This window comes from Crocuta crocuta, unplaced genomic scaffold, assembly GCF_008692635.1.
Source record: "Crocuta crocuta isolate KB4526 unplaced genomic scaffold, BGI_CrCroc_1.0 scaffold30, whole genome shotgun sequence".
NCBI classification, from domain to species: domain Eukaryota; kingdom Metazoa; phylum Chordata; class Mammalia; order Carnivora; family Hyaenidae; genus Crocuta; species Crocuta crocuta.
Window position 1 is genome coordinate 12,964,064 of NW_027528345.1, and position 27,698 is coordinate 12,991,761.

General features: G+C 50.1%; 1 protein-coding gene across 1 annotated transcript; it reads right to left on the reverse strand.

Annotated features, from left to right (window-relative positions):
- Positions 1-44: 44 nt before the first annotated feature.
- SPRYD3 (SPRY domain containing 3) lies at positions 45-14,483 on the reverse strand. The gene is made up of 11 exons (XM_077753460.1): positions 14,398-14,483; positions 12,621-12,767; positions 11,546-11,621; positions 10,916-11,040; positions 10,458-10,593; positions 9,435-9,620; positions 3,248-3,397; positions 2,742-2,799; positions 1,979-2,098; positions 1,721-1,893; positions 45-1,402 (listed from the first exon to the last, which is right to left on the reverse strand). The coding sequence occupies exons 1-11, from the start codon at positions 14,418-14,420 to the stop codon at positions 1,268-1,270; spliced, it is 1,329 nt and encodes a 442-aa protein (XP_077609586.1). The 5' UTR covers positions 14,421-14,483; the 3' UTR covers positions 45-1,267.
- Between the last annotated feature and the right edge of the window lie 13,215 nt (positions 14,484-27,698).

Genomic DNA, 27,698 nt, shown 5'->3' on the forward strand with positions numbered 1-27,698 from the left:
ATGTTCCCTACAGACTGGAAAGGATTCCCTTGTCCAGGCCGTCCTGATAAATACAGAAACTCCATCTTTATTGGCTGTATAAACATCTCTGGGCTGTACATACATTTCATACATCGTAGTGGAGGGCCGAAGGGGGGACACCAGCAACACAGCAGCTCACTCCCTTTCCCCAAGGCCCACCCACTCTGTGCAAACCAAGGCTAACAGCTCCCGCTCCCTCTTCCTCCCAGGAGAAGTCACTGTATGGGAAGGGGGCAGGGGTCATGGCAGTAGCAGACAGGAGGGCTTGGTGGGGGAGGACGTGTGTAAGTGCTAGAATCAAACACTGAAGCAAAACAGGCAACTGGCACGGGGAGCAAGCTGGGAAACGGGTGCGGCAGGGAAAGGGAATGAGGGGCCAAGCCGCCCTCTGCGCTTGCAACCACGGCTCTGGGGTCTTGCCTTCAGGATCTCGCCTTCACTGTGCATCCCAGGGAACTAGGGACAAGGGTGCCACAGGTGTCCCAAGGATGGCAAGGAGGGGATGGGAGCAAAGGCCCCAAGCCCCCTCACCTGGCAGCCCCTCTCTCACTCCAGTCAACACGTAACAGGCACCCGACTGTGTGTACAGCTGCGGGGAGCTGGAGACTCAGATTCTCTGTGGGATATGGTGCCTGGACAGGCAGTGAAGGAGAAAGCAGACTCTCAAGGGAAAGAACGGAGACCCTAGGGTGTCTTCCGGGGACAGTAGTCAGTGGAAGGAGAGAGAGGGCCCAACAGAGCCCCCAAGCCCAGCCAAGGGGGAGAACAGCAGCAACTGGTTCACAATGAGAACAGGGAACAAAACAGAGGAGATGCGAGGAGAAATACTGTGATAAATAGAGGAGGGGGGTGTCGCTACTCCACCCCCTGCAGAGCCTCATGCCCAAATAGCAGCTGAGACAGGGTGCTCACCCCTCTCCACTAACACGGCCAGTGGGGAAAGAAAAGGTACAGGAGTCCACCAGCCAAAGCAAGTGGGACCCACCAATATACCAATTCCATTCTCTGGGCCTGTTCCTGTCCAACCAGGGACTTGGGCCCAGGACTGACTGATGATCGAGGTAGCACCAGGTCAGAAACATGGGCACAGAGGAGCTCGGCAGGGGCCTGATCTGGGAGAGGCAGAGGGACGATGCACTCCCTGCGGCCTGCTAGGTAAGGAAATCCTTGGGGAAGGCAGGAACTGGACACCCGGTTCTGCAAAGGGCGAGGAAAAGGAGATGGGGCAGGTCTAGGGAAGAAGCCCCTAGCCACTCAAGGGATGCAGATCCACTTTGACTTTCTCCCCACAGCTCAGCATTCCAATGGTGGGGAAGAAGCCGCCGGAAGGTACAACAGCATCCTTCTTCCCAATGATCTTGCCGTTCCGAGTGAAGAAAACCTGGGGGTGGAGGCATGGAGAGAAGTGGAGCAGGTGGGCTCTGGCCTCTTCTAACGATGCTACTAGAGCCACACAGGCCTGAACCCCAAGCACTGCCAACTGAAGGGAGAGACTTAGGGTGATGCAGGAAGTGACCACAAGAGGGCGTCTGGAAACCAGCTCCCCACCAGAGTCCAGGCAACAGCCAACACCTCAGAACAGAACACGCCCACCGCCAGGGCCCCTCCGCTGCTTTGGCTCAGGGTCCTATTCCCCACCGATGCCAGCCCCTGCCCAGGCCCCAGAACCCTAGTCCAACCCCACCCTCTCCCCACTCACCACCACTTTCTTGCCCTCGTGCTCTTGCTCAATCTCTTCCCCATCTTCTTCCTCTTCCTCTTCCTCCTCTTCGTCTTCTCCCTCCTGGTGCAGGTACATGACATTCCGGACGTTCCGGACAGCTCGGGCAGTTGGGGACAGGATCACTGTGTCACAACTGTCATCACTGTCACCTAGGAGGCCAGGAAACTGAGCTCCTCTGGTGCTGTCCCCACCTTCTGCCTGACCAGCCTGGCCAGCCACCCCCACCCCACTCACCCTCACTGTCCAGAATGTAGTCTCGGGGGAACATGATTCCACAGCCCATAATGTCCCCTTTGTAACAGCGTGGCCCAAAGGGGTCCCCCACACCACTGCCATGGAAGATCTTCCCATCATCTGTCGGGGGAAAGAAGACACACACTTGAAGGAAGGGCTGACCCTCTACCCCCACCCCCGAGAGGTCCCTGCTTGAAGTTGAATGCTTGTTCACCACCTTCTCTGGCCCTGAGGAAGGGAAAGGGTCAAGGTGAAACAAAGATGGAAAGACAGAAGTAGAAAGAGGGCACCATATTAAAAAAAAAAAACATAATGTCTGCTCAAGGAGCTAAGGGGCAGCAAACTCCCCCGGGATGCCGGGATGCCAACAGGAGAAGGGAGAGGGGAGAGGGGCTGAGGAGGGGATGCGAACGGCACTGGGAGCTCACGGGAACTCCTTTCTAAAGAAAGCCCTAAAGGAAGTGAAGCAGACCAAAAAAAGAAACTGCAGAATCTGCAAGAAGGGCACAGAGGGAGCCGACTCAGAGGCCTGGAATGTCCAGTTTGGGCCCAGATCTCCCACCCCTGTTCGGCTCCCTTCGCTCTTAAGGCTGGCAGGAAAAACACAGACGAAGAGAAAGCACTAGCAGCTTGGGAAGTGGAGATGAGAAGCAGCAAGGGAAAGCCCCTCCCGCCAGACGCTGGAGGGGAGGCCATGTGCTGGGGGTCAGGAAAATGGATGACCCCCTGCCTCCACCTCCCCCACAGGGCAGCCCCTACTCACCTGCATGGTAAGCCACAGAGCCTCTGCTCCAGCCAGGGTGCCTGTTCTTGGGATAATCCTGCACCGAGAAGGAAAGACAAAACCTATGGTCCCATGCACACAGGAAGAGGACAGGAGAGAGGGCATCTGCGCATTCAACCTTCTGAAACAGGCGACCACCCCAGATGGCTGCTCACTCCCTTGCAGCCCCCCACCCCCTTCAGGCCCTTGAGGCTGCAGGGGACACAGGGAAGGTGACCAGCGTGTTTGGCTTTCACAGCCAGGGCTGCAGGCTGCCCCCGCCCCACCTGCAGGCCCATTTGAATGCTGCAGTCAGGACCCTCTAGCTGGTTGTGGGTCATGGGGGCTCCGTACCCTCCCACGGCGAACACCTCCAACCATGCTATCTTGGGTAAAGACCCTTCCTCCACAGCCTGCCCCCGATTTCCCCAAGAGTTTCCCGGCCCCATTCCAACCACCCCAGAGCGGAGCAGCTCTCCAGGTCGGAAGCCAGCGCGAGTCCCCACCTTCCGGGCCAGTCCCAAGGCGATGTAGCATTTCTCTCCAGGGTCCACGATCTCCACCTCGAAATAGTGGCTCCGGGTGCTCAGCGGGTGCCGGGCCTGGGCCAGCCCCACATCAACGATGCTCTTGCCCTTGCCCAAGTACTCCAGTAGCTGTTGGGGAAGAGCCAGGGGCAGCAGGTGGTGCAGAGGACAGACTGACACCTGCTCAAGACACCTGGTCCAGAGGCACTCAGGACCAGTTTCCTGAGCGTGACAAAGCCTTTGGCTGGAAGGGAAAGGACCCTAGCAGCAACTGTGGGCGCCGACGTTCTGGGCAGGCATGGGAGAATGGGGCGGGGGGAGGGTAGCAAAGGTGGCAGCACAGATGGGAGGGCTGAGCCCCATACCCATCTGCCTATGAGCCAAGCCCCTCTCCTTGTTTTGGGGGAGAGACAGGCAGCAGCCAGGACCATACTAGGTGCCTCTAGGCTGTCACCTCCCTGCCCTGAACGACCCTGCCAGAAGAGGTCTACCTGGGGGCCCTGGACACGAGAAAAGGAGACGTGAAGCCTACGCGGAGAGGAGACGTGCAGGAGCCTAACGGGGACAGGGAGGATGCAGAGGTTAGGTGCCAACTCCAGATGTCTGAGGGAGGGGAGACAGCCTGGAAACCACCTCTGCCTGGGATGGGACGAACGTAATTTCTTAAGGTCTGTTTGACTTGGCTCTGGACAGAGCTGGGTCAGGGAGGTGCCGAGGGGAATCAGGGAACCCAGAATGACCAGCTCCACTCCTTTACTTAATGTGAGGGAGGGGAGCAGGCGGGCCAGAGACAAGAAGGCAGGCCTTCCTGCTCACAGCCCCTCACAGCTCTTTCAGAGAGCAGGGGTGTGGAGGTTGGGGGAGAGGGGAGGCGATGGATGGGACTCTTGGGGCGCTTCAATTCCACAATGGTCCTGCCTGGGCATGATGGGGCAGCCACCCCCAAGCTGGGAGGATTTATTTATCAGTTGTCATGGTAATGGTGGGGTTATGACTCAGCCCCATCCCCTCTTTCCTCACCCTCAGCATCACCTGGGAGTCCTAATCCCTTTATAATTAGCCAAACTGCCCCTCAAGACTTTAGTCTACCCTCCCACCCCTCCAGCCCAGAAGAAAACACTGCCTGAGGACCTCCTCTCCTCATCCCTGGCAAGCCTTGGGATGCTGGCCTCTCACCCCCAAAGAACTCCTGCCTGAACAGGAAAGGAATTATGCTCGCCTGCACCAGCACAGAAGCCCATGTGTCTGTGACAGAGGCAGGGCCTACGTCCTCACCACCCTCTCCAGACAGAACACGGAGGGACAGGCTCTCCTTCTCAGTCCTCCATCCCCAAAGCCCTGCCACCTCAAGTCCATCCTCCCCTCCTCTCCAACAGAACTGGAAGTGGGGGGAGGTGACTAGAGGAAAAGCCAGAGCTGCATGGGAAACCCCCTAGATCCACGACCAGGCTCTTTTTCCAATTCCTCCGGCCATGACCTTCTATGTTTCAGGTTATGCTGATGCTTTCATATTTACACCCCTAGCCCAGGTCTTCTCCATTAGCTCACATCAGAAGGGGATCCGCCATGGGCCATCTTCTGATTTACTGGGTACTAATTCAGACGCACACTGTTGGAGTTCCCCTCCCAGTCCTGTGTTCTCTGCTAGGCCCGGGTTCCTCTTCTGTATCTCTCCACAAGCCGGGAGGGGTGGGGTCTGGTGTGCACTCGCTGGCTTACACTCCACCCAGTGCGAGGAGCCCCCCAGCCCACCCTCTCCAGCCAGCATTGCAGAACTGGGTGGGGGATCCCACAGCTGCCCTCGATCCACTCCATCCAACTGGCCTCAGTGTAGGAAACACAGTGTTCTCCACTTCCAGAGCCAAGAGGCAGCGGCTCCAGATCCTGATCCTTGGGAAAAACCCGCCCAACCATTCCCTCTGCCTCAGCCCTGAGGAGTGCAGCCGCTACAGTCTTGTCTGTGGACAGGGTGGGGACGCTTCCTCCAGCTGAAAGGTCAGGAGGACGAAACACACTCATGAGGGACTCTGAAACCCACTCCCCACCCGGCACAGCACTTCAGACAGACTGCTGACATCTGGAAGACTAGGTCCCTGCAAGTGCCACCCTTTGCAAGAGAGGAACCACCCACCCACCCTTCAGGGCATAAGCTGCCCCAATTCATCTGATCCTCTCTTGGCACTTACAGGGGCAGGTGGGGAGTGTGGCCTCCCTGACAGATCCTGGCTCAAGTCATTTCTCCCCTCCTGTGACTATGGCTTTAGTAACCTAGAGGAGATGGCAGGTTTAGCCCCTAGGGTCTGAGTTGCTAGAATCTCAATGCTGGGCCCTTAATCTGTGCCTCAGATGCCTTTCAGTTTGGAAAGAGAAGCACACAGACCTGGGTTCAAGTCCTAACTCCTATGAGTCGCTAGCCACTAACTGTGAGAAAGCAACTTTTGCTTCTTTAAGCCACAATTTTTTCCTCAGTAAAATAGGATACTACCACCTTTTCCCAAAATGGGCGAGAAGACTAAATGAAGTGTATCAAGTGCTCAGCATGGCGCCTGCACCCAGGTGATGAACACATGTTCCACCTTTCCCTCAATAAGGAAATGGGGGGTATACTAGAACATACCAATGTGTCAATGCTTCCTAACATGAACGGTCCCCCCAAAGCTACAACAGACTATAACTCTCCACCACTGAAGGAAATTACCCTTCATCTCAGCCCTTACCTCCAACTACGACGGCCCCGTAGGCCCCCAGAACTGGTCACCATTCCCCTAGGACAGACGAGCATGCCCCAGATCACTCTGTCCCCATTGACCAGCTGCCCTCCTCTTAGTGCTTCTCCTCAAACACTGCCAAAGCAGCAGGAATGTTCCCCTATATCTCTAGTGGGGCAGAGGCATCCTCTCCTCAGGGCATTCAAGCCCCCCACTCCTGAGCCTCCCTCCCCACACCACCAAAGCCCTGAGAGGCCACACAGGTAGACACGAAGTCACAGAGCTGAGGCTGCAGACCAGAGTGCAGACAGCCTCCGGAGCTCCAACCCCCCACCTCCCAGCAGTGCCTTCCCAGCTGCTTCTCTGGGCTGGTATCCACCCTCCTCCTCTTGCCAGCAGAGACCCTAATCCCTCTTGACAGGAGCAAGGGAGGGCTTGGTGCCCTGAGGGCCTAGAAGCAGCTGAAACAGGAACCAAGAACACGTTCCATGCTCCCCACCGGCCAGCTCAGGCTCCAACATGGTCTCCTCCTGGGTTGGGCTGGGTCCGGGAGGACCCCTGGAGGGTGAGGCCTTATTCACCCCTCTTTGTGTACCAAAGCTGTTGCTCCATCACTAAGGAGTTGTCAGAGGAGCTACAGCAGGAAACAAAGACAGAGAGCAGGAAACAAAGACAGAGCAAGTCTAATCCCCCAGCTTTAGCTACTGCCCCCCACCCTCCACACATTACCTCACTCTGCAAGGCCTGGGGGCAGGGAAGAGGTGAGGGGCAACACCCGCATCCCTGAGCAAACACAGCAGCAGTTCCTCAACACCCTCAGAGCTCTGCAAAGGAGGGACTCTTCAAGAGGGGAAACTGAGGCCATAGGATGCAGGGGGAAGAATGCCACTCAACAAAGAGCCAGGTCTGTCTATATACAGACACTCCGATCAGACACAACTAAATATTAACTGTTGGAGCTAGGTAGTGGGTAAACAGCTGCACACTGTACCGTTTCTTCAACTTTTCTGTATGTTTGAAATTGTTCATAATTTAATGTTGGAGGGGAAAAAAGGGGGTCAGGGATTCGTTCTTTGTAGGAAGAACCAGTGAGAAGGGAAGAGAGGATAACAGACTCCAAACTGAGAGAAAGGCCTGGGAGGCAAGGCATCCCAGACAGCCAGGTAAGCTCACCTAGAAGGGCCGTGGCTAAGGGAGCCTGTCAGGAACTTGGATTCATCTTACGAGAAGGGTCAAGAGGAGAGTTGACAGGCTACAGAAGGGGGGTTGGGGAGAAAGTCACAGCATGTATCTGGCAGTGGACAGAGTGGTGGCAAGGGATCAAAGAATGAGTATCTGGACTTAGTTTCACTACTAATTCACTGACGTTTGAACAAGTCTCTTCGTTTCTGTTTGGGGCTGTTTTTTTGTCAACTGCAAAACAAGAGAAATGGGAGCATGAGGGCTATCACACTGACTAAGGGAGCCAGCTCCTAGCAGCCTGGGTCTGGACACCAAGGATGCTAAATGTCCTGCATGTCAGGGTGAACGGTCTCCGACTCTGCGCTGGGAAGCCATGGACTGGATGGCATCAGAGCCTCTCCTAAACCTTTAAGATTCGAAAGGGCACTGTAACGGGAACATCACCCAAGGCGGGAGAAACAGGCTCCAACCAACAGCAGAGGTCTTGAGGATCCAGGGAAAGGCTCCCCACAGAGGGGACAAGAAAACAGGAAGGGCAAAAAGGAGAAACAGCTGAGTGACACATCTTGCACAGGCTTCAAATAGCCCAAATGACCTCTCCCAGGCTCCTCCAGGAGACAACTCTGATCCCTGGATCACACATACACCGGATGGTCAGAAGGGACAAGGAGGAGCAGGGCAAGAGACAAGCGGGGACAGGGTCTGAAGGGATGGAAGGAGGAAACTAGATAAGTCACCCTCATCTGAAAGACGGAGTAGCTGGCAAGAGGAGAGAGGCATATATCCCTCAAGAGGCCCATGCTCCAATCTGCCCCCAAGGAGCAGGTGCTCAGGGAACAGAGGGCCCACCCTGCCAGCTAGCCCAAGCTGGGGTGAGGGTCTGAGAGAAGAGCCAAGCAGCTTATGCCTCAGAAAGAAAAAATTCTCAAACGTGTGACCTGAGGCCACTGGGGGAGGGCAGAGAGGAAGGAAGGCTATTTATAAATGTCTACAGGATTCTACATCAATTAGAAAAGATTGCCTGGGAGGAGCTGGGGGCAGAATGGGGACAGGTCCAGGCAGGGAAAGGATGCCAGGAAAACAGTCTTGAGGAGAGGTCAGGGATGAGAGCTGGAACACCGCCCTGGCTACGTCCCAAACTCAACTCTGTAGATGTTGTCAAAATGATGGTGGAAGGGGAAAAGAAAGAGATGAGGGTCAAAGAGTGGGCATCTGAAGCCTGCCGGCTTGCAGCCATTGTGATCCTCAGACCCCAGTGCCAGAGGGGGTGCAGAGTGTCAGAAGCAGCAGGAGGGCACACATTCTGCCATTTTCCTTGAGTTTGACTCACCTTGAACTCCAGAATAGGGGGAGCCTGGCTCATAATCCACTCCCACCCCCCACTGCTTCTGTTTTGCTATCAAAGGCTTGAGCTGAAAACAGCCTGGTTTGGGGTGAGGAGGCCAGAGGGTGGAGAAAAAGGTTGAGCCGGGAGCAAGAGGGCGGCAGAGGGACAATTCGAAGTGGGAGGCCGGAGCAGCCCACTGGAGGCCAGTGCCAGACCCCTGACTCAGTATCCCTTCACTCCCAACCCAGCAGGAGGCATAGGGGGGAGACATGAAGAATTCCCTCTCCCAAGGTCCATACACTCCCCAAAAAAGTTTCAAATCCAGGGAGAGACCAAAGCAGGTATGATGAAAAGATGCATAAAAAAAAGCAGACTCTGGAGGGTCAAGGATTCTCAATGAATCTTCATCTGCCTTCATTCTCATTCCTCTATCGAAATGTAGGGGGAAGAGAGAAGACATTGACATTGACACTTACTCCAGACAGATCTCAGAACCTTCCCCCACAGGAGCGGGGCTCGTGACCACATGTGCCCTGCAGCACACTGAGAGAAGAGCTTGGGCCAGCTGAGATGAGACGGGGCTGAAAGGGGGCTCCAGGCATCCCGCTTCCTGGGCCCCAGCCTCTCAGATGCATGTGTGAAGGGCAGCAGAGGCCACCAGGGACAAAAAGAAGGCAAAGGAGAACTACTGCTGTTTCCAGAGTAAAGCAACTAACCTGACCTCACAGTGACAGGGAAGGGAAGAGAGCCAACCAGCTCTTAGGAGAACACAGATCTGGATTCCAGGACTCATGTCAAGGCCCCAAATTCCCAATTCCCAAAACCCTATAAAAGACGGTTCCCTCACTCCCCGTTCTAAGCAATTCAGACATGTTTAGGTGGCCCACAGAGTTCAGCCCAGGCCTCCTCCCCGTCCGATCCCTACCACCCCTCCCCACCTTCCACTTACAGTTCCGCACACTCTGACATCATGCAGCCGGCCCCATTCGTCCTCGTAACTGTCCACCATCATGACACTGTCGTCCTCGCGGCCCAGCTCAGCGTTGAGGTGCAGCCTCACCTCTTCACCCAGAGAGTGCATGCCCACTGCTGGGAACAGTCCATCTGGGGACATGGGCATGATGGTGGAGCCCACCTGCAGCGGAAGGAGGGAGGGAGCTGCCGTCTGGCTCACTTTGCCACAGCTCATCTAATTCTCACAGGGTGCTTTTGAGATGATGCAACAAATAACTATCACACACGCTGACAGAAAAACAGAGGTACAGAAAAGTTTAAAAAGTTGCTAAGCACTCCTGGCCGAGCAAGGTATCCACAAAGCTAGAGGCCAGACACAAATCTCTTGACTTGTTGCCAAATGCTTTCGGCACGTGTGTGTTCTGGAAGGCACTGACACTAAGGAGGGACCACCCCACCATCAAGGCCTGAGAGAGCGATCTTCCCAGGGTGGGGGATGGAATGGGGCAGGAGAAGAAAGAAGGCTGAGGGTCTCTCTCTTCCATTTCCTCTTACCCACCTCCTCACCACTACGAGCCTCTCTCTGAAGAAGGAAGGAAAGGAGAAGCAAAACAAGAAAAATAAACACAGAACAGACATATCCTCAAAAGCATTCAAGTCAAACCTCCGAAGAGGGCCTCCAGCATATGCAGGCCAGGCTGTAACCTCTCCCTCTCCTTTTCTGCTCAAAACCTTCCCCCAAATAATCCAATTCTATCCCCCACAATCTCTGCTCATCCTCTACCGCACTAACCCACCCCTGTGAATCTATCATCTTGGCCAATGTCCCGGCTTCCCCTGGGCAGGGGGAGTGTCTTGTCCTGTACGCAGACTTTAGGAGAACCCAAAGCTGGCCTGAACAAGGTGGATCTAAGCCTCTGGGTCCCCAAGCAAGCCCCAGCCAGGAGATGATCTTCACTCTCACAGATCCTCAGATGGCTTCAACCCGCTTAAATCCCACCTGGGATTGCCCACTCACCCGCTTCCCATTTTTGGTGAAGAAGATCTGGGCAGTCTGTACATCAAAGGACACAGGCTCAATGCCGCAGCCAATCCGGTCCCCCGAGTTGCACTTTGACCCAAACTGGCGGCCCTTGGCTCGGCCGTTGTACAGCCTGCAAACAGAGCAGCACAGATACAGGACCCGAGTCTGGCCTCCCAACTTCTCCATGGCACCGACCCCTGGGGCCTACCTTGCTGCTCCCAGTCACTCTGCGATGGCATCTCCCTGTGTCCATGCATGAGCTCCACCCTCCCCTCCAAGTCGGCAAACCTCCAAGGGTAGCTATCAGGCCACCTTCCCATCCTGATCAGAAAGGTCTATGAAGATACCCCAATACAGGTGAAGGAATGGCAAAAGCACGACCAGGTAATCCTTTATATCTAAGGTTCCCGAATCTGCAGGAAAGGGGCTAGATTCCACAGGAGGCAACTCACTTGCCGTCATCAGCGTGGTAGGCTACAGAGTCGGGCAACCAGCCAGGCTGGTGATCCAAGCTGTAGTATTGAGGGACCAGCCCCACAGCAATAGTGCCCCGGACCCCGCTGTCCACAATCGATACCTGGAAGACAGCAGGGCACAGTTAGCAGCCATCGGAAATGGGATGGCTTCCTGCTGGGGTGGGGAAGGGGAGTCAGACATCAAAGGCTCCAAGAGCCTCAAAGACAAAAAAACATGGTAATCAAAGAAAAAGTCAGGACACTGAGGGGAGAACTGGGGAGACCACGGGCCTACTTTGCCATGAGCACTCAGAAAATCATTTCCAAGCCATGGAAGATGATAGGAGATGGAGCAGATGCTGGGCTTGGGTTCGGAGGGGGGAAAGGACATTGGTCAGAGTCTCGGATATGGGTCACAGCTCCTCCCCTAACTGAAGGGCAGGAGAGAAGAAGAGACAGGGTGACAGCACTAGGGCACCTATCTCTCAGCCGAGGCACCATGCTATTCTGGGCCCTTTTCTCAACCAAGAACACAGCCCTGATAGAAAATTAAAAGGAACAGATCAAGAATCTCCCTGGAGCTTAACGATCTCACCCCCTGCTCTGCCCACCCACTGCCCTGATCACCTCAAAATAATTGCTGTCCTTGGTCAGGGGTCGAGAAGCCACGTAGCAGCCAACTTCACCGGAGTTTCCATGGTAACTGACAGAAGAATAAGAGGGGAGCTCCATTAGCAGCCTAGCCCAGGAGTGGCGGGTGGGGGGAGGGCCCCAGCATACACACACACACACACACACACACACACACACACACCCTGGTAAAGGCCAAGAGAGGAGAATCTATCAGGCCACTCTTCAGGACATCTGCATAGATACCATAACAAGATACTTGAGGTCACCCACCCCTCCTGCTGCCTCCAGCCAGGGTCCAACCCAACCAAATGAACACAAGCCGGGATCCTTCATTTCTAGGGGGAAAAGAATGCAGAACCTCCCTTAACTGCCTAGCCAGGGTCTCACAACCCTGCCCAACCTCAATCCCTCAGGCTGCAGCTTCGGCCCTTTTCCTCTGGCTCTGTCTTCAATGGAGCTGAAGAACAGCTGGCCTCTATCTTCTGTACCAAAGCCCTTCGTAGACTGGAAGACGGTTATTCAGCCCCCACTCCTCGGCTTTCTGGTCTCCAGGCTAAACAGCACTCCTTCCTTACCCCTTTCAGGGACAACTCTGTGACAGAATTAGGCTCTGAAGGAGTCAGGGAAGGGGTTCAAGCCAGAAGAGAGAGAAAACAAACCCAAACACACAAACCAAAGGGCTAGAAAGTGGTGGGCAGGACGCACTGGGGAACTGTCCTCCCAAAACAGGAAATCCCCAGCCTCTGAAAAGGCTACTGTCCACCAAACCCAACCCCCTGAGATGCAGGCAGACAGAGACCCAGACACCCCACACACCCACCGGAGGACCCTCAAGAAGGCACCCAGGCAACTTGAGACGCCGGCAGCTTCCTCCTTCTGACATGGCTGCTTCCAATGTGGACCAGGACAGAGTGACCCAGAAGTATAGCTACACACCGGTCCCCTCAGAAAGGCCTCCAGGTTGAAAGGCCCTCCCAGTGCAGGGCAAACACCGCCTCTGAAAAGGCCCCTTTTCACCTCTAAGATCTGGCAGAGCAAGGAAAATGTGGAAGCACTCCCCTCAACTCACCTCAAAGTGTCTCCATCTACAAGAATGTGCTTGAACCTCTCCTGGTATCGGAAAGCCCGGACCTCCCGAATTTCCCGGATCCTCCGGCGCCAATTCAGAAACCGGTAGTGCAGGTTGAGGTCATCCATCTTGTTCATGAGAACAAACCTGCCATGGGGAGACGGAGACTAAGAAGAAGGCCAGGCCCTGAGCCAACCAGAATATGGAGACGGCACTGGACTCAAAGTCAGTCAACCATCCCCAACCTTGTCCTCACATTCAGCATTTACTGAGCTCCTACTGTGTGCACTGTTCTTGGTGCTAGGAACACTGCTGTGAACAAGATGGATGGGATTCCTGTTCTCACGGCACTTCCATTCTAGTGGGCAGGAGGCATGACCGAGAAGACACAGAGCTGACAATGTTGGACCGCAGAACGAAAAAGTCGAGTGGTGTGATGCAGAATCAAGGGGTAAACTCGAGAGACTGCTTTAGATACAGTGGACAGGGGAAGTCTCCCTACGGTGACACTTGAGTTAAGAAGCAGCCAGGCATGTGACAAGCTCAAGAAAGAGTATTTCAGGCAGAGGCGCCAGCCAGGACATGGGTCCTGGGGTGGAAGGGGGCAGGCATGGTAGAGAAATAAAAAAGGCCAGGCTGGGGCACCTGGGTGGCTTAGTCGGTTAAGCGTCCGACTATCGCTTAGGTCATGATCTCGCGGTTCGTGGGTTCGAGCCCCGCGTCGGGCTCTGTGCTGACTGCCAGCTCGGAGCCTGGAGCCTGTTTCAGTCTGTGAGTCCCTCTCTCTCTGACCCTCCCCTGCTCACGCTGTCTCTTTCTCTCTCTCCTAGAAATAAATAAAAACATTAAAAAAAAAAAAAAAAAGGCCAGGGTGGCTGGTGTGTAGGGAACGTGCAGGAGAGCGTTAAGAAGATGGGAAGAAGCCAGGAGTCAAAGCCCACCACATGTTAAGGGGTCTGGATTTCACTCCAAGCGAGATAAGAAACCTCTGGAGGGTTTTAAGCAAGGAAATGATGGGATTTCTAAGGTTTATCAGATGTTAAAGACCACTCAGGCTGTTGGCTGGAGAAATGATCATAAGAGATGCAAAAGGAGAAGTGTCGAACGATTAAGCAGGAGGCTGTCGCAGCAGCTCCAGTGAGAGATGGCATCCACTAGGATGGCAGCAGTGATGATGGAGAGGAGTATGTTGACCTGGGTATTTAAACCACCAATGGTGCTAACATATGAATGAATGAATGAATGAACGAATGAATGAATTTTTCTCGAAGTCAAAAGTGACAAAAATGGGAGGTACTTTTTTCTTCCCATCGCCCAAACATTGGCATATTGGTTCCATCAAGGCCTGACAGTACCTTGCATACAGTAGGTGCTAAAATGAGCCTTAGCGGGGCTGAATTCTACCCCAACGCGCTTGTTAGCACCCTTCCGCGGTAGGCGCAGGCACCACGTGGCCCCGAAGGGTAGGCGCCGGCGGGGCTGCGCTCCCCGCACGCTGCCAGGGCTCCACCCCAGACAGATAGTGGCCCCCACGGCTAGGGACGTCCGCTCGCCCAGAACCGTACAGCCTTGGCACCCGCGCGTGGTGGCCGCACCGGGTCCCGCCGCTGGCCCGGACGCGGCCTGGCCTTCAGACGAGACCCGGGGGCAGGAGGGCCGGGCTCNNGCGCAGGCCCCGCCTCTGCCCCCGCAGCCTCCGCCCAGGACCCCCGCCTCCCGCCTCAGGCTCCGGGGGCACCCCAGGCCTCCGGGACCCCGCCCCCCGATCCCCGCCTACCGGGGCCGCCGCGTTCTCCTCATCCATAGGCCTCTCAGCTCCTCACACTAGCTCTTCGGCCGCCGCCACCACACACATCCGGGTCCCCGCCCTTCCTACGCTCTCCGAGGCCCGCCCATCCCCACCCTCCCCGGCCAATCTGCAGCGGCCCAGGACGACAGGCACCTGCAGAAACCAATAGGAGAACGCAGGCAGAGTCGGGCGCGGCCCGGTGAACTGGGTACCTAGCGCAGGGTAGGGGCTGGTAAAGCCGAGAGCGGGAGGGTGGAGGCTACGACGTGGCAGCACGGACGCCGCGCCAGGCGCCGGGCGCGCGGACTGGGCGGTCAAGGGGCGGCTCCTGCGCTGGGCGGGGCGGGCGGGGGAGGCCCCCGGGCNAGGGGTGACGCTGAAAGAAAGGTTCGTAGGAATGTCCTCTTAAACCACCCAGGAACCCTATGAAATGAATCTTGTCATTATCTCCTTTTTGCAGATGAAGATCCTGAGGCTGGCCTCCATAGCTCGTGAGCTTAACTGTTACCATATGCTTTACATTTATTCTCCAGAGTTGTGCTAGCACCATGTGCTCTCTGTCCTCCGCCCGAGCTCCACGTCTTGTCACCTTTCTCTCATTCTGGGAAAGACAGTCCGTTCCAGGAGGAGAGAACTTCGGATGCAAAACCACAGTGGCATGAAATCTCTGACTGTTACAGGAACGGAGGCTTTGGGTGTGACCTAAGGAAAGTTAGACCCTAGTCATTGTATGAAGGAAGGGAAGAAGGATGCTCACATTTACTGAGCACCTACTAAAGGGTGTTTATTACCACTCTCCGGAGGGCTGCCCCGATCATCTCCCATCACCAGATCTCCTCTCCAGATCAGAGGGGTTTCCCTCCTCTGCATTCTCATACCGTGTCGTTTTGCCTCATCTAAGCACTTTTTACAATCTTTTATTATTTAAAAGTCACTTCTGTATATAGGTCTGGCTCTGCTAGACTGCAATATACTTCCGACCCTGGGATTCAGACCCTATTCTCATAAATAGTTACATTCCAAATGTTGGATGGAATGGAAGCCATCATCTTGCCTACCATACAGTGGCATGGTGGCATGATGGAAATAGGTGATGGAAATAAACGTAGATGGCAAATTAAGATATCTGGATTAGAGCCCCCATTCTATGCCTGAGGTCAAGATCTTGGTGTTCTCACCGATTAACAAAAATTTTGAAGCATGTGGTCTCTTAGCGCCCTTTCAGACCCTGGATTACATGAATCTGGAAACCTCCCCTTCCTAAACTATAAAAAATACCCCAAGTCTCAGCTCAGCTCTTCCCAAAAGCAAGCAAAAAGCAACAGGCCAGGGGGCTGTCAGAGTCACAGCCATCCCACACGGGGTCTCCTTCCAGAAACTAGCTAGCTGGTTAGGGCCTCACATGGTGAAAGGGCAGAAGAAGATGTTTCCAGAGTGTTACTAATGATTGGTGATTCCACTCGAGATTTCCACATCTTCGGGTTCCAGATGGGGGCTAGCCTTTTTAGTAAATCATCAATCTGTTATCATTCTCAGGATTTAATTGATAATTGGTGCTTGATACCTAACCGTATTGGATTAAACGTTATTGAGATATAATTGACATACAATAAGCCCTACATATTTCAAGTGTACAATTTGATAGATTATGTATACACCCATGAAAATTTCACCACAGGTAAAACAGTAAACTTACATAACCTCACTTTCAAAAGTTTCTTTGGGAATGGCTGGGTGCCACAGTCGGTTAAGCATTGGACTTCAGCTCAGGTCAGGATCTCACGGTTCCTGAGTTCAAGCCCCACATCAGGCTCACTGCTGTCAGCATGGAGTCTGTTTCGAAACCCTTGTCCCCGTCTCTCTCTACCTCTCCCCCACTCACACTCACTCATGAGCTCTCTCTCTCTCTCTCTCTCTCAAAAATAAATAAAACATTTTTTAAAAGATTTCTTTGAGGGGCACCTGGACTCAGTGGTTAAGCATCCAACTTTGGCTCCGGTCGTGATCTCACAGTCCATGAGTTCGAGCTCTGCTTCAGGCTCTGTGCTGACAGCTCAGAGCCTGGAGCCTCCTTCAGATTCTGTATCTCCCTCTCTCTATGCCCCTTCCCTTCTCTCTCTCTCGCTCTCTCTCTCTCTCAAAAATAAAATAAAAACACAAAAAACTTTTTAAACATAGCTAAAGTTTCTTTGTGCTCTGTAATCTGTCTCTCCCACCCTCTCATCCCCAGGAAATGACTAATCTGCTTTCTGTCACTAGTTTAGTTTGCATTTTCTAAAACTTTACATAAATGGGGCACCTGGGTGGCTCAGTCGGTTGGGCGTCTGACTTCGGCTCAGGTCATGATCTCACGGTTCGTGGGTTCAAGCCCCGCATTGGGCTCTATGCTGACAGCTAGCTCAGAGCCTGGAGCCTGCTTCAGATTCTGTGTCTCCCTCTCTCTCTGACCCTCCCCTGCTCACACTGTCTCGTTCTTGCTCTCTGTCTCAGAAATAAAATAAAAACATTAAAAATTTTTTAAATAAATAAATAAAACTTTACATAAATGAAATCACAGAGTATGTATATGTTCTTGCAGGCAACTGGTGTCTGGCTTCTTTTATTCAGAATAAATATTTTGAGATCCATCCATGTTGTGTGTATCAGTAGTTCATTCTGTTTTATTGCTGGGTAGTATGCTACTGTGTGGATAAACCGCAATTTGTTTATGATTCCTCTGGTGATGGATGGACATTTAGTTGTTTCCGATTTTTGGCTTTTACAAATGAAGCTGCTATGGACATTCACACACAAATCTCTGTATGAACATACATTTCATTTTCTCTTAGATAAGCCCCTAGCAGTGACTGGCTGGGTCACATGGTAGATGTATGTTTAACTTTCTGAGAAATTGCCAAGCTCTTTTCCAAAATGGTTGTATCAGGGCGCCTGTGTGGCTCAGTCATTATTAAGCATCCAACTCTTGATTTCAGCTCAGGTCATAATCTCATGGTTAATGAAATCAAGCCCCGAGTCTGGCTCTGAGTTGACAGTGCAGAACCTGCTTGGGATTCTCTCCCTTTCTGTCTCTCAATAAATAAACATTTAAAAAAAAATAGTTGTATCATTTTAAATTCCTGGCAGCAGTATATGAATGTTCCAGTTGTTCCACATCCTCTCCAACACTGGAACATTGTCATTGTCATTCTTTTTAATTGTAGCTATTCTAATAGGTATGTAGTGGTATTTCATTGTGGTTTTAATTTGCATTTCCATGATGACTAATGATATTGCATATTTTTTCACATGTTTATTTGCTATCCATATATCTTCTTTGGTGACTCTTATTATTATCTCCTTTTTTCAAAAAAGATCCTGAGGGTGGCCTCCTAGCAAATCCTAGTAGATCCACAATAAAGATAGTGAACACGTCTGTTCAAGTCATTTGCCCAGTCTTTCTTTCTTTCTTTCTTTCTTTCTTTCTTTCTTTCTTTCTTTCTTTCTTTTTCTTCCTTCCTTCCTTCCTTCCTTTCTTTCTTTCTTTCTTTCTTTCTTTCTTTCTTTCTTTGTTTCAGAGACAGAGTATGAGCAGGGGAGGCCTGAGAGAGAGGGAGACACAGAATCTGAAGCAGGCTCCAGGCTCTGACCTGTAAGTTGTTAGCCCAGAGCCCTACGCGGGGCTGGAACTCACAAACTGTGAGATCATGACCTGAGCCGAAATTGGCCACTTAACAAACTGAGCCACCCCAGCGCCCATCATTTGCCCAGTCTGAAAACTTGAGTCGCTCTACTTAATATTGCATTTTGAAAGTTCTTTATATATTCCGAATTCAAATCCTTTATCAGATATGTGATTTACAAATATTTTCTTCCAGTCTGTGTCTTGTCTTCTCATCATTTAAGTGTCTTTCAAGGAGTTCTTAGTCATGAAGATATACATCTTATCAAGTTTTTAACTTGTGGATCATGCTTTAGGTGTTCTGTTTAAAAAATGTTTGCCTAACCCAAGGATGCAAAGATGTTCTCCTATGTTTTTTCCTTCTAGAAGTTTTATGGTTTCAGATTTTGCATTTAAGCCTATAATTCAAAAAAATTTTTTGAATTTTGAAACAATTTATACTTGCAAAACTAGTACATGGAATTCCATATGCCTTTCACCCAGCTTCCCCTAATGTTGACATCTCATATAACCATAGTATAATAATTGAGACTCGGATATTTAAAAAAAAATTTTTTTAATGTTTCTTTATGTTTGAGGTGGGGAGGGGCAGAGAGAGAGAGGGAGACAGAGAATCCAAAACAGGCTCTGCGCTATCAGTGCAAAGCCCGACATAGGGCTAGAACTCAGGGAACCGTGAGATCATGACCTGAGCCGAAGGGGGACACTCAACCGACTGAGCCCCGTTGCCCTGAAACCAGGATATTAACACTGGTCCAATTCTGTTGAGTAATTTACAGACCTTATTCAGACATTGCCTATTGTTCCACTAGTGTCCTTTTTCTTATACAAGATCCAATCCGGATTCCACATTACATCATTTGTCATATCTCTGTAGTCTCCTCAATCTGAGACAGGTAGGTGTTCAGTCTTTCCTAAAGACTACAGTTGACCCTTGAACAACACAGGTTTGAATTGCGCGAGTTCACTTATACGTGGGCTTTTTTCTCAATAAATACAACACATCTGCGTATAGCTTTTGAGTCCCCCCAAATTCAAGTACTAATAACCCACTGTTGACCAGAAGACTTACCAATGACATAAACAGTCAGTTAACACGTATTTTGTATGTTATACATATTACATACTGTAGTCTTACAACAAAGTAAGCTAGAGGAAAGAAAATATTCCTAAGAAAATCACAAAGAAGAGAAATTACAATGCTATACTATATTTCTTGAAAAAGAATCTGCCTATAAGTGGACCAGTGCAGTTCATATCCATGTTGCTCAGGGTCAGCTGTATGATTGTGATGTATGAGATTTAACTGCTATCTACCTAAATTACTCTGGTTGTTAATATTAAATTCTAGGCTCTCAAGCCAAAATCTTAGTGGAGGAAAAAAGAAATATTTACTATGACCAATGTTTTGTTACAGCCTAAGATGCTTTCTTCAACAGCTTTCCTAGAGACAGGTTATAAAGAGGGCACAGCTGGCCTGCCCAAAAGGGTAGGAACCCAGACCTCAAACAAATCCAGGTTGCCTTTGGAAAGGGCCCAGACTTGGGCTGAGGGTATTCTCATAGCTCAAGAAGAAGTAAAAGAGGAGATCTAGTCTTTTCATGACTTTCCAGGGATCTTATATCTATGATTTTATTGATTCTTTTCTAACTTCTTTCTTTTTCCATTTGTGCTGCTTATCATAATAATACATTGCTTGTGTTTATTCCTACCCTACCCTGAACAGAAGGCTACCCTTCCTTTTATTTACCTTAAAACAACCTCTCTCTAGCACTAGAAATTACATGTGGTTTGAGTACTTAGACAATCTAGCAAACAAGTCTGTATTTAACTTATCCAAAGTCTTATTGTTTTTCTACATCATGAAAGTTTTCATGTTGAAGTGAAAAGAGCACTGAACTTGGAATCCAGTGGATCCCACCGTCTAACTGTGTGGCCTTCAGCCAGGCATTTTATGTCTCTAAATATGTCTTCTTATTTGCAAAATGGAGATGGTAATACAACATTGTGAAATTACTCAAAATGTGAATAAGCATTCAGTGAACTTGAGTTGAATCTGAATATCTTTGCCTCCTCTTCAGATCGGATGGCCCTCATCTGGTTAGCTCTCACAGGCTGGTAACCTCACCCTGCTGAAATATTGTGTCTCTCTGGATCTTTTCCTGCCCAATGAGACTTTCCAAAGCAAGAGTTCAGGTGTGAACATGATTTTGCATCGTGTAGGATCATGCACTCGTTAAATGCTGAGTATATTAGAGTGGGCCAGGAACCGAGTTGGACACTTCATTCCATTCATTATAGGAAAACAAAAACAAAAACACTGAATGCCTACCATGCACATCACATGAATTTTCCCTAATACAACAATTCTGCAAAGTAGGTATTGCAACCCGCATTTTACAGAGGGGAGAATAGAGGATATGGCCCCTATTGTAAGGGCAGTCATAAGCCAGTTATGAAAAGAAAAGATATGTATATGAAAATGTGCTAGAAAAACAAGACAAACTATAAGAGATGTTAAGAGAAGACACATAATGGACAACCACATGATTGCTAAAGACAGGTGTTGCTTCCTCTGCCTAGAAGCCTTTCCTTTACTCCTTCCCTCATAAATTTCTACTCCAAGAATCAGCCAAAGAATCATCTCCCCTGTAAAGCCTTCTCTGATTCTCCCAGGCAAACTTAAGTTTTTTTCCCCTCTGTGTCACTTAGTCTTTGATCCCTCCTATCCTTACATAGGGTCATTGTTAATTTCCTTGTCTGTTTTCTCCAGAGACTATGAGCTTCTTGGGATCAGGGTGAAAAGACATTCAATTTCACCAAAACTTGATAATAAAAACTAGAGAATACAAGGCTAGAGACGAACGGGAAGGTTAGGAGTGTGATTGTGAATAAAAGCTCAAAAGTATGAATTCAAAGAGCATATTTGGTCAGGGGGTGGGTGGTTCTTGAAAGGTAATAATAGGGGTTATAGAACAAAATAATTAAAAACCAAGGATTTGGACTTGCTCCTAGAGTTAATAGGGAGTCATTGAAGGTTTCTGAGCAGAGGAATTATATGCTCTATTTTCATTTCAGAAAGAACAGTCTGGGTACAGAGTAGATAATGTCTGAAAACTGGACAGTCCATAGCAAACTGTTGTCATGGTCCAGGTGAAAGACAATGAGAACTCAAACAATCAGGATGGCCACAGAAATGGAAATAGTTTAAGACCAGATGGGGGAAGCAACAGGAATAGGTAATTTCATGAGAAAAGAGAAAAGCATGGAAGGTGACTGGGAAATTGGAGAGTGCTGAGACCATGCCCAAAAGAGGAAAGCTGAGGAACAGTTCCTGGGAGGAGAGAATTAGTGTGATTTTAGACGTGTTGGATTTGAAATAGGGACAGGTGGAAAATTCCATTAGGATCCAAGGTAATGTCTTCTTCTGGTTTCCCATATTTTTCCTTCTGATGCCTAGTGTTCTGATAGCCATGTTGGCGGTGGCTCAGAATTTAACCACAGATGCTCTGTGGAATGGCCCTTTTCCCACTCCAAGTGATCAGGTTTAAAGAGGTCTTTTGGAGATGAATTTGCCCAGCAGATGGTTCTGAACAAAACCCTCCAGCAACACCATCAAAGATGACTAGGAGGCTGGCGATAATAAGGCAGGTCACAGAGGGCTCAAGTTAAATCTGAGTTCAAACCCCTGCCCCATCACTTCTCTCTTTGAAAACTCACTGTTCCCCTATAAGAAGAATAATGGAAATAATAACATCACCCATCTTATAAACTTATAGTAAGAATTATATGTAAAGTGCTTAGCGTGGTTCTCAGCATATAGAAAGTACTAGATAGTGTAAGCTATTATTATTATTGACCATTATCATCATTATTATTATCATTGTCAGTAATTCATGTGGCAATCCTCTGTACATTATGATCCCCTCAGAAGCAGGGGGTCATCTTAACTTATTTCTATATTCTTAGCTCAGGGCATGGGACATACAAAATTTTCATTTATTTGTTTGTTTAGAAACTGAGCCATTACTATGATATATATCTTTAATAAGCTCTTTATTTTGCAATAATTTTAGATTATAGCAAAGTTGCAAAGATAGGATGGAGAGTTCCCCAATATCTCTTAGTCAGTTCCTCCCATTGATAATATTTTACATGTCCATGATATATTTGCCAAAACTAAAAGGCCAACATTGGTACATTGCTACTAAATACACTCCAGATTTTATTTGGAGTTTTTAAAGAATTTTTTAATGTTTATTAATTTTTGAGAGAGAGACAGAGCGTGAGCAGGGGAGAGGCAGAGAGAGAGGGAGATACAGAACTCAAAGCAGGCTCCAGGCTCCGCGCTGTCAGCACAGAGCCTGATGTGGGGTTCAAACTCATGAACCGAACCATGAGATCATGACCTGAGCTGAAGTCAGACGCTTAACTGACTGAGCCACCCAGGCATCCCTTAAGATTTTATTTTTATGGAATCTCTACACCCAACGTGGGGCTCAAACTTACAACCCTGAGATCAAGCGTCGCAAGCTCTTCCAACTAAGCCAGCCAGGCGCTCCTCCCCCCTTTTAATTAATTTGTGTGTGTGTGTGTGTGTGTGTATTAATGTTTATTTTTGAGAGTAGGGGGACAGAGGATCCAAACCAGGCTCCATGCTGACGGCAGAGAGCCCGATGCGGGGCTCAAAGTCACAAACCGTGAGATCATGACCTGACTGCAGTCAAATGCTCAACCGACTGAGCCACCCAGGTGCTCCCCTCCCCCCTTTAAAAGATTATCTGGATTTGAACAAAATCCGGGATTCAGTCCACAGTACCACACTGCCTTCATTGTCATCTCTCCCCAGTCTCCCCTGGTCAGAGGCAGTTTCTCAGTCCTCCTTTGGTTTTCATAACTGTGACAGTCTTGAGGAAAATGGGCCAAGTATCCTGTAAAATGTCCCCCAGTCTGGATTTGTCTGATGTTTTTCCTATAGTTGGATTGGGTTATGGATATGTGGAAAGAAATTCATAGAGGTGAAGTGCTTCCCATGTCATATATGGGGTGGGGGAATAGATGAATACCCATTTGACATCACTGGTAAGGTTAACCTGGATCACAAGGCTAAGGTAGTGTTTGCCAGGTGTCTCCCCTATGAAGTTACCGTTTTTCCTTCCCTTTTAGAAGCACAGTCACCAAGTCTAGCCCAAGGGGGGAGAGGTGTTAAGCTCTACCTTCTGGAGATCAGAGTATCTACATACATTGGAAGTCTTCTGGAAGGAAGATCTGTCTCCTCTTCCCCATTTATTTGTTGTTGTTTTTTGAGTGTTTTATTTATTTCTGAGAGAGAGAGAGAGAGAGAGAGAGACAGTGTGATCAGGGGAGGGTCAGAGAGAGAGGGAGACATAGAATCAGACGCAGGCTCCAGGCTCTGAGCTAGCTGTCAGCACAGAGCCCGACGCAGGGCTCGAACCCACAAACCTTGAGATCATGACCTGAGCCGAAGTTGGACACTTAACCGACTGAGCCACCCAGGCGCCCCTGTTTATTTGTTTATTTATTTATTTAACCACTTACTTGTATCAATGTTACAGATTGAATTGTGTCCCTCAAAACAAGAAATGTTGAAATCTTAACCCCAACACTTTAGAGTGTGACCTTATTTGATAATAGGGTCTTTGCAGATTTAGCTAAGTCACCATCGCCAGGGTGGGTCCCGATTCAATACGATTGGTGTTTTTAGAAAAAGGGGAAATTTGGACAGATAGCCACAGAAAGAAGCCAATGTAAAGATGGTCATGTGATTACAGAGGCAGAGATTAGCCTGATGTATCTGCAAGCCAAGGTATGCCAAGGATTGATGGCCACACTAAAAACTAGGAAAAGGCAAGAAAGGATTCTACCCAGAGTATCAGAGAGAACATGGCCCTGCCAACACTTGCACTTTGGACTTCTAGCCTCCAGAACCATGAAACAATAAATTTGTGTTGTTTCGAGCCACTCAATTTATGGTACCTGGTTACAGCAGCCCTAGCAAATGAATACAATCAGTATGCACTTGTATTTTCGTTTTATACCTTATTTAATCCAATACTATGTTTTTTATTTTGTTGCACAAAAGTTTTTCAGCTTTGACCTTTGGGAGTTCTTTCGGGTTGGTTCTTCTGTCTCTTTGATATGCTCCTACCTTGTTGTTGTTTTTAAAATTTTTTGATGTTTACTTATATTTGAGAGAGAGAGCGTGAGCAGGGAGTAGCAGAGACAGAGACAGAGAGAGACGGAGACAGAATCTGAAGCAGGCTCTAGGCTCTGAACTGTCAGCACAGAGCCCAGCGCAGGGTTCAAACTCACAAGCCGAGGGGCGCCTGGGTGGCTTAGTCAGTTAAGCGTCCGACTTTCGCGTAGGTCATGATCTCGCGGTTCGTGGGTTCGAGCCCCGCGTCGGGCTCTGTGCTGACTGCCAGCTCAGAGCCTGGAGCCTGTTTCAGTCTGTGACTCCCTCTCTCTCTGACCCTCCCCTTCTCACGCTGTCTCTCTCTCTCTCTCCTAGAAATAAATAAAAAACATTAAAAAAAAAAAACTCACAAGCCGAGAGATCATGACCTGAGCCGATGTAGGTGGCTCAACCGACTGAGCCACCCAAGTGCCCCCAACTCTGTTGTTTCTTGAGCACTTCCTTACTTTCTGATACTATGAGATGCTCTAGCTCAGCTTGTGTTCCCCTGAACCAGTCTTAGAATCAGCTATTTCTAGAAGGAATTTTACTTCTTTTTATTGGAGAACAGTACTTAGAAACCAAGATCTGGGTCTAGCTGTGCTCACTGCTATTGGGGTGCCATTGCTTCTAGGCCCTCTCAGTGAACAGTTAGATAATATGTGTATGTGTGCTAACCCATGTATATACACTTATCTGCAGCTGCTTCTGTATTTACCCATTCGTATGTATATTGAGCCAAACATGAGTTCATATTGACATCTCTGACTCCAAGCACCACAGGATACATCCTAACCTCTCCCCCTACTTATCTGTAATTTCTCCCACCAACAATGAGAAACCTGGCTCCCAATATCCATAACTTATTTTTGTTCAACCCCTGCTATCCATGTAAAGCAGTTTCAAAAGTTTTTAACCTATAACCCCAGGAGAAAATATATCAACTAGAGCACAGTGTTTATGTAGATTATGCTGTGCCTTTTATCTTTAGCCTTACAGTTTCCACTCAAAATCCTATTTTCTAGAGTTACTGAGGTCATCACCTTTTTCCCCTCACCACCATCAGTGTATTTATGTCATAAATCTATGATACAGTTAGACTCGTTTCCAACAGTGTACATTCTATCCTTGAATACCCTAGCAGCCTTGTTGATTTCTTAAGTGTTTACGAATTATATGTTGGATGGACAGATATAAACTCTAAGCTCTCGGAGAGCACAACGCCTCCCTATTATGTCCATATAACCCAGTTATATTCACATAAATAAATGCTCTCTGAATCTATTGAATATACTTTATTCATTTAATCACAAAGAAGTAAATCTCAGATCCCCAGTTCCTTCCCAGCTGTCTGGCCGACTCCAGCCCAGTCTAGAAAAATGGCCTGCTGCCTTCACATCTCTTCTTCCAAGCTCTGTTATAAAGCTCCATTCTCCAGGATGCCCTCTTTAACTAATTCCGGAGCCAGATGGCCCTCTCCTATTGCACCCTGACCGCACTCTGGGCCTCTTAGACTCTTTGGCCTTTACTCTGAATGCAAGAGGAGGAAGAAGAGAAGAGAGAGGATGGCTAAAGGGGTGGAGGGCCAGGAGACCTCCTGGGGCAGGCTGGGCTAGCCCAGAAGTATAGGAGCGATGATGGAGCCCCCAGAAGAGGTTCAATGTGCCCCCCCTTCACCTCTCAATGCCCTCCCCCAGGACTACCTCTGCTCTCTCCAAAAATACCTACTTTTTCTTGTATCAATTCCAAACTCCTTATACACTAGCTGGGGGCCCAGAGATGAAGAGGGTGTGGAGCTCCTGTTCTCAAAGCACTCACAATCTAACTGGAAAAGTAAGACACGTGAAAAGATAAACAAAAACTTAAGATAGCCACACAATAATGTGGATGAATTCAAAGTAAGGCAGAGGGCTGGCCTGCCTGCTGAGCAGGTGGGGACGAGGTGACTGGGATTTGATTTGTGTTGAGGGGAATGAAGGTTCTGTCCCTGTGTGGTGAATGCTTGGAATCCAGGGGAAGAAGTGCCCTCAGAGCACCAATTAGGCCACACCTTCGTGTCCCCTAATCTCGGTTCAGCCCCAGAGATGGGAGACTGCCAGGGGGTTCTGGGGAAGGTGACCCAACCAGCTGGCTGAACCAGAGTGTGCTCCCAGGGTCACGGTCCCAGAGCCATGGATGGTAGACGGGAGCACAGGTTTTATCAGGGTGGGAGGGAGGGCACATGGAATACCACCAGAGGCCTTCGAGGAGAGAGTCCCATGATCAGGACTGAGTGCAGCAGGACCGACTGGAAGGCTGTGTGGGAGACTGCAGGACGGAAGGCTGGAGGCCAGCTGAGGTTATCAGAAGAGTCCCCATCTGGCCCATGCCAGACTTGGGCCATGTCATGATGTGGTCATCGATCTGCATCCCCAGGGCTTCCTATCTGTGAAATGGGCCGCCACTTGTCTTTGCTCAGACTCAAAGCTCAAAAGGGTCTAGGCAGGCCTTTTCCTTTACCCCTTGTTCTCAAAAGGAAGTCAGCACCTGGGCCGCCAGGGATTAGGACAGACAGTCTGGTGTGAGAGACAGAGAGCATAAGAGATCCAAAGAAAAGAGTGTCCCATGCAAAAGGAGGAGGAGGAGGCCCAGCAGAGCTCACTTCTGGAAAAGCCTAAGCAATAGCCCAAGCCTTGGAAAAGCTTTCAGCAAACTCTTCCCTCTCAAGGAGCCCGGGTCCCAGAGGTCTGCACCTGGGCCCACGCTCCGTCCTGAGCACTCACCACGTGCTTTAGATCCCACTGCTCCCCGTGCTGTGGTGAAGGGCATCCCCCAAGGCGGGAAAAGCAGAGTCCAAGAGGCTCAGTCTGCAAGGAAGAAACTGGTTAGACTCCAGCACCCACCGTGTGCCACTCTGGACACCCGACTGGAGGGGTGGGGAAAGGGCAGGACCCTGCAGCTGCAGCGGCAGTGGGGGGGGGGCGGTACTGGACAGTGGTACTGGACGCACCGTAGGGAGAGAGCAAGCAAGGCGGGTGGGTGGGAGCAGCAAACCCGGGGCATCTCTTGTAGGGGTGGTGGCTGTACAGGAGAGGGAAGGGGGAGTTTGAGAACGGATATGAGAGGCCAAGCATTGAGCTTTCCTACATAGTATGACCTACAAAGGAGAAGCAAGAACACTTAAAAAGCCACGTGAATCCCGTGAATCCCGCAGGGAGCACCGCCATCTCTTCCCCCTCCCAAACTTCCCAGGGGCCTTCCTGTTTTACCAGGAGCAACAAGCTGGAGCCCACGTGTAAAGCAAAATAAATAGTGATAAGGGTTTGGGGACAGGACAGAGCTCTCCACCCTGGGGTGAGAGCGTGGAGCAGGAGGTCATAGCGTCTCCGCAGAGTAGAGGACAGCTGCCCCCTTGCCACTCTCCCAGCCCCCCCCCCCAAGCCTGTCCAAACTGCG

Bases quoted from the DNA above. Each gene is read 5' to 3' on its own strand.
- SPRYD3 (XM_077753460.1), bottom strand. From the start codon at position 14,420: ATGAGGAGAACGCGGCGGCCCCG. The intron at 3,398-9,434 runs GTAAGTGGAAGG...CTTCCCCAACAG, and splicing joins ATGTCAGAGTGTGCGGAACT to CTACTGGAGTACTTGGGCAA. The intron at 2,800-3,247 runs GTGGGGACTCGC...TTCTCGGTGCAG, and splicing joins CCTTGGGACTGGCCCGGAAG to GATTATCCCAAGAACAGGCA.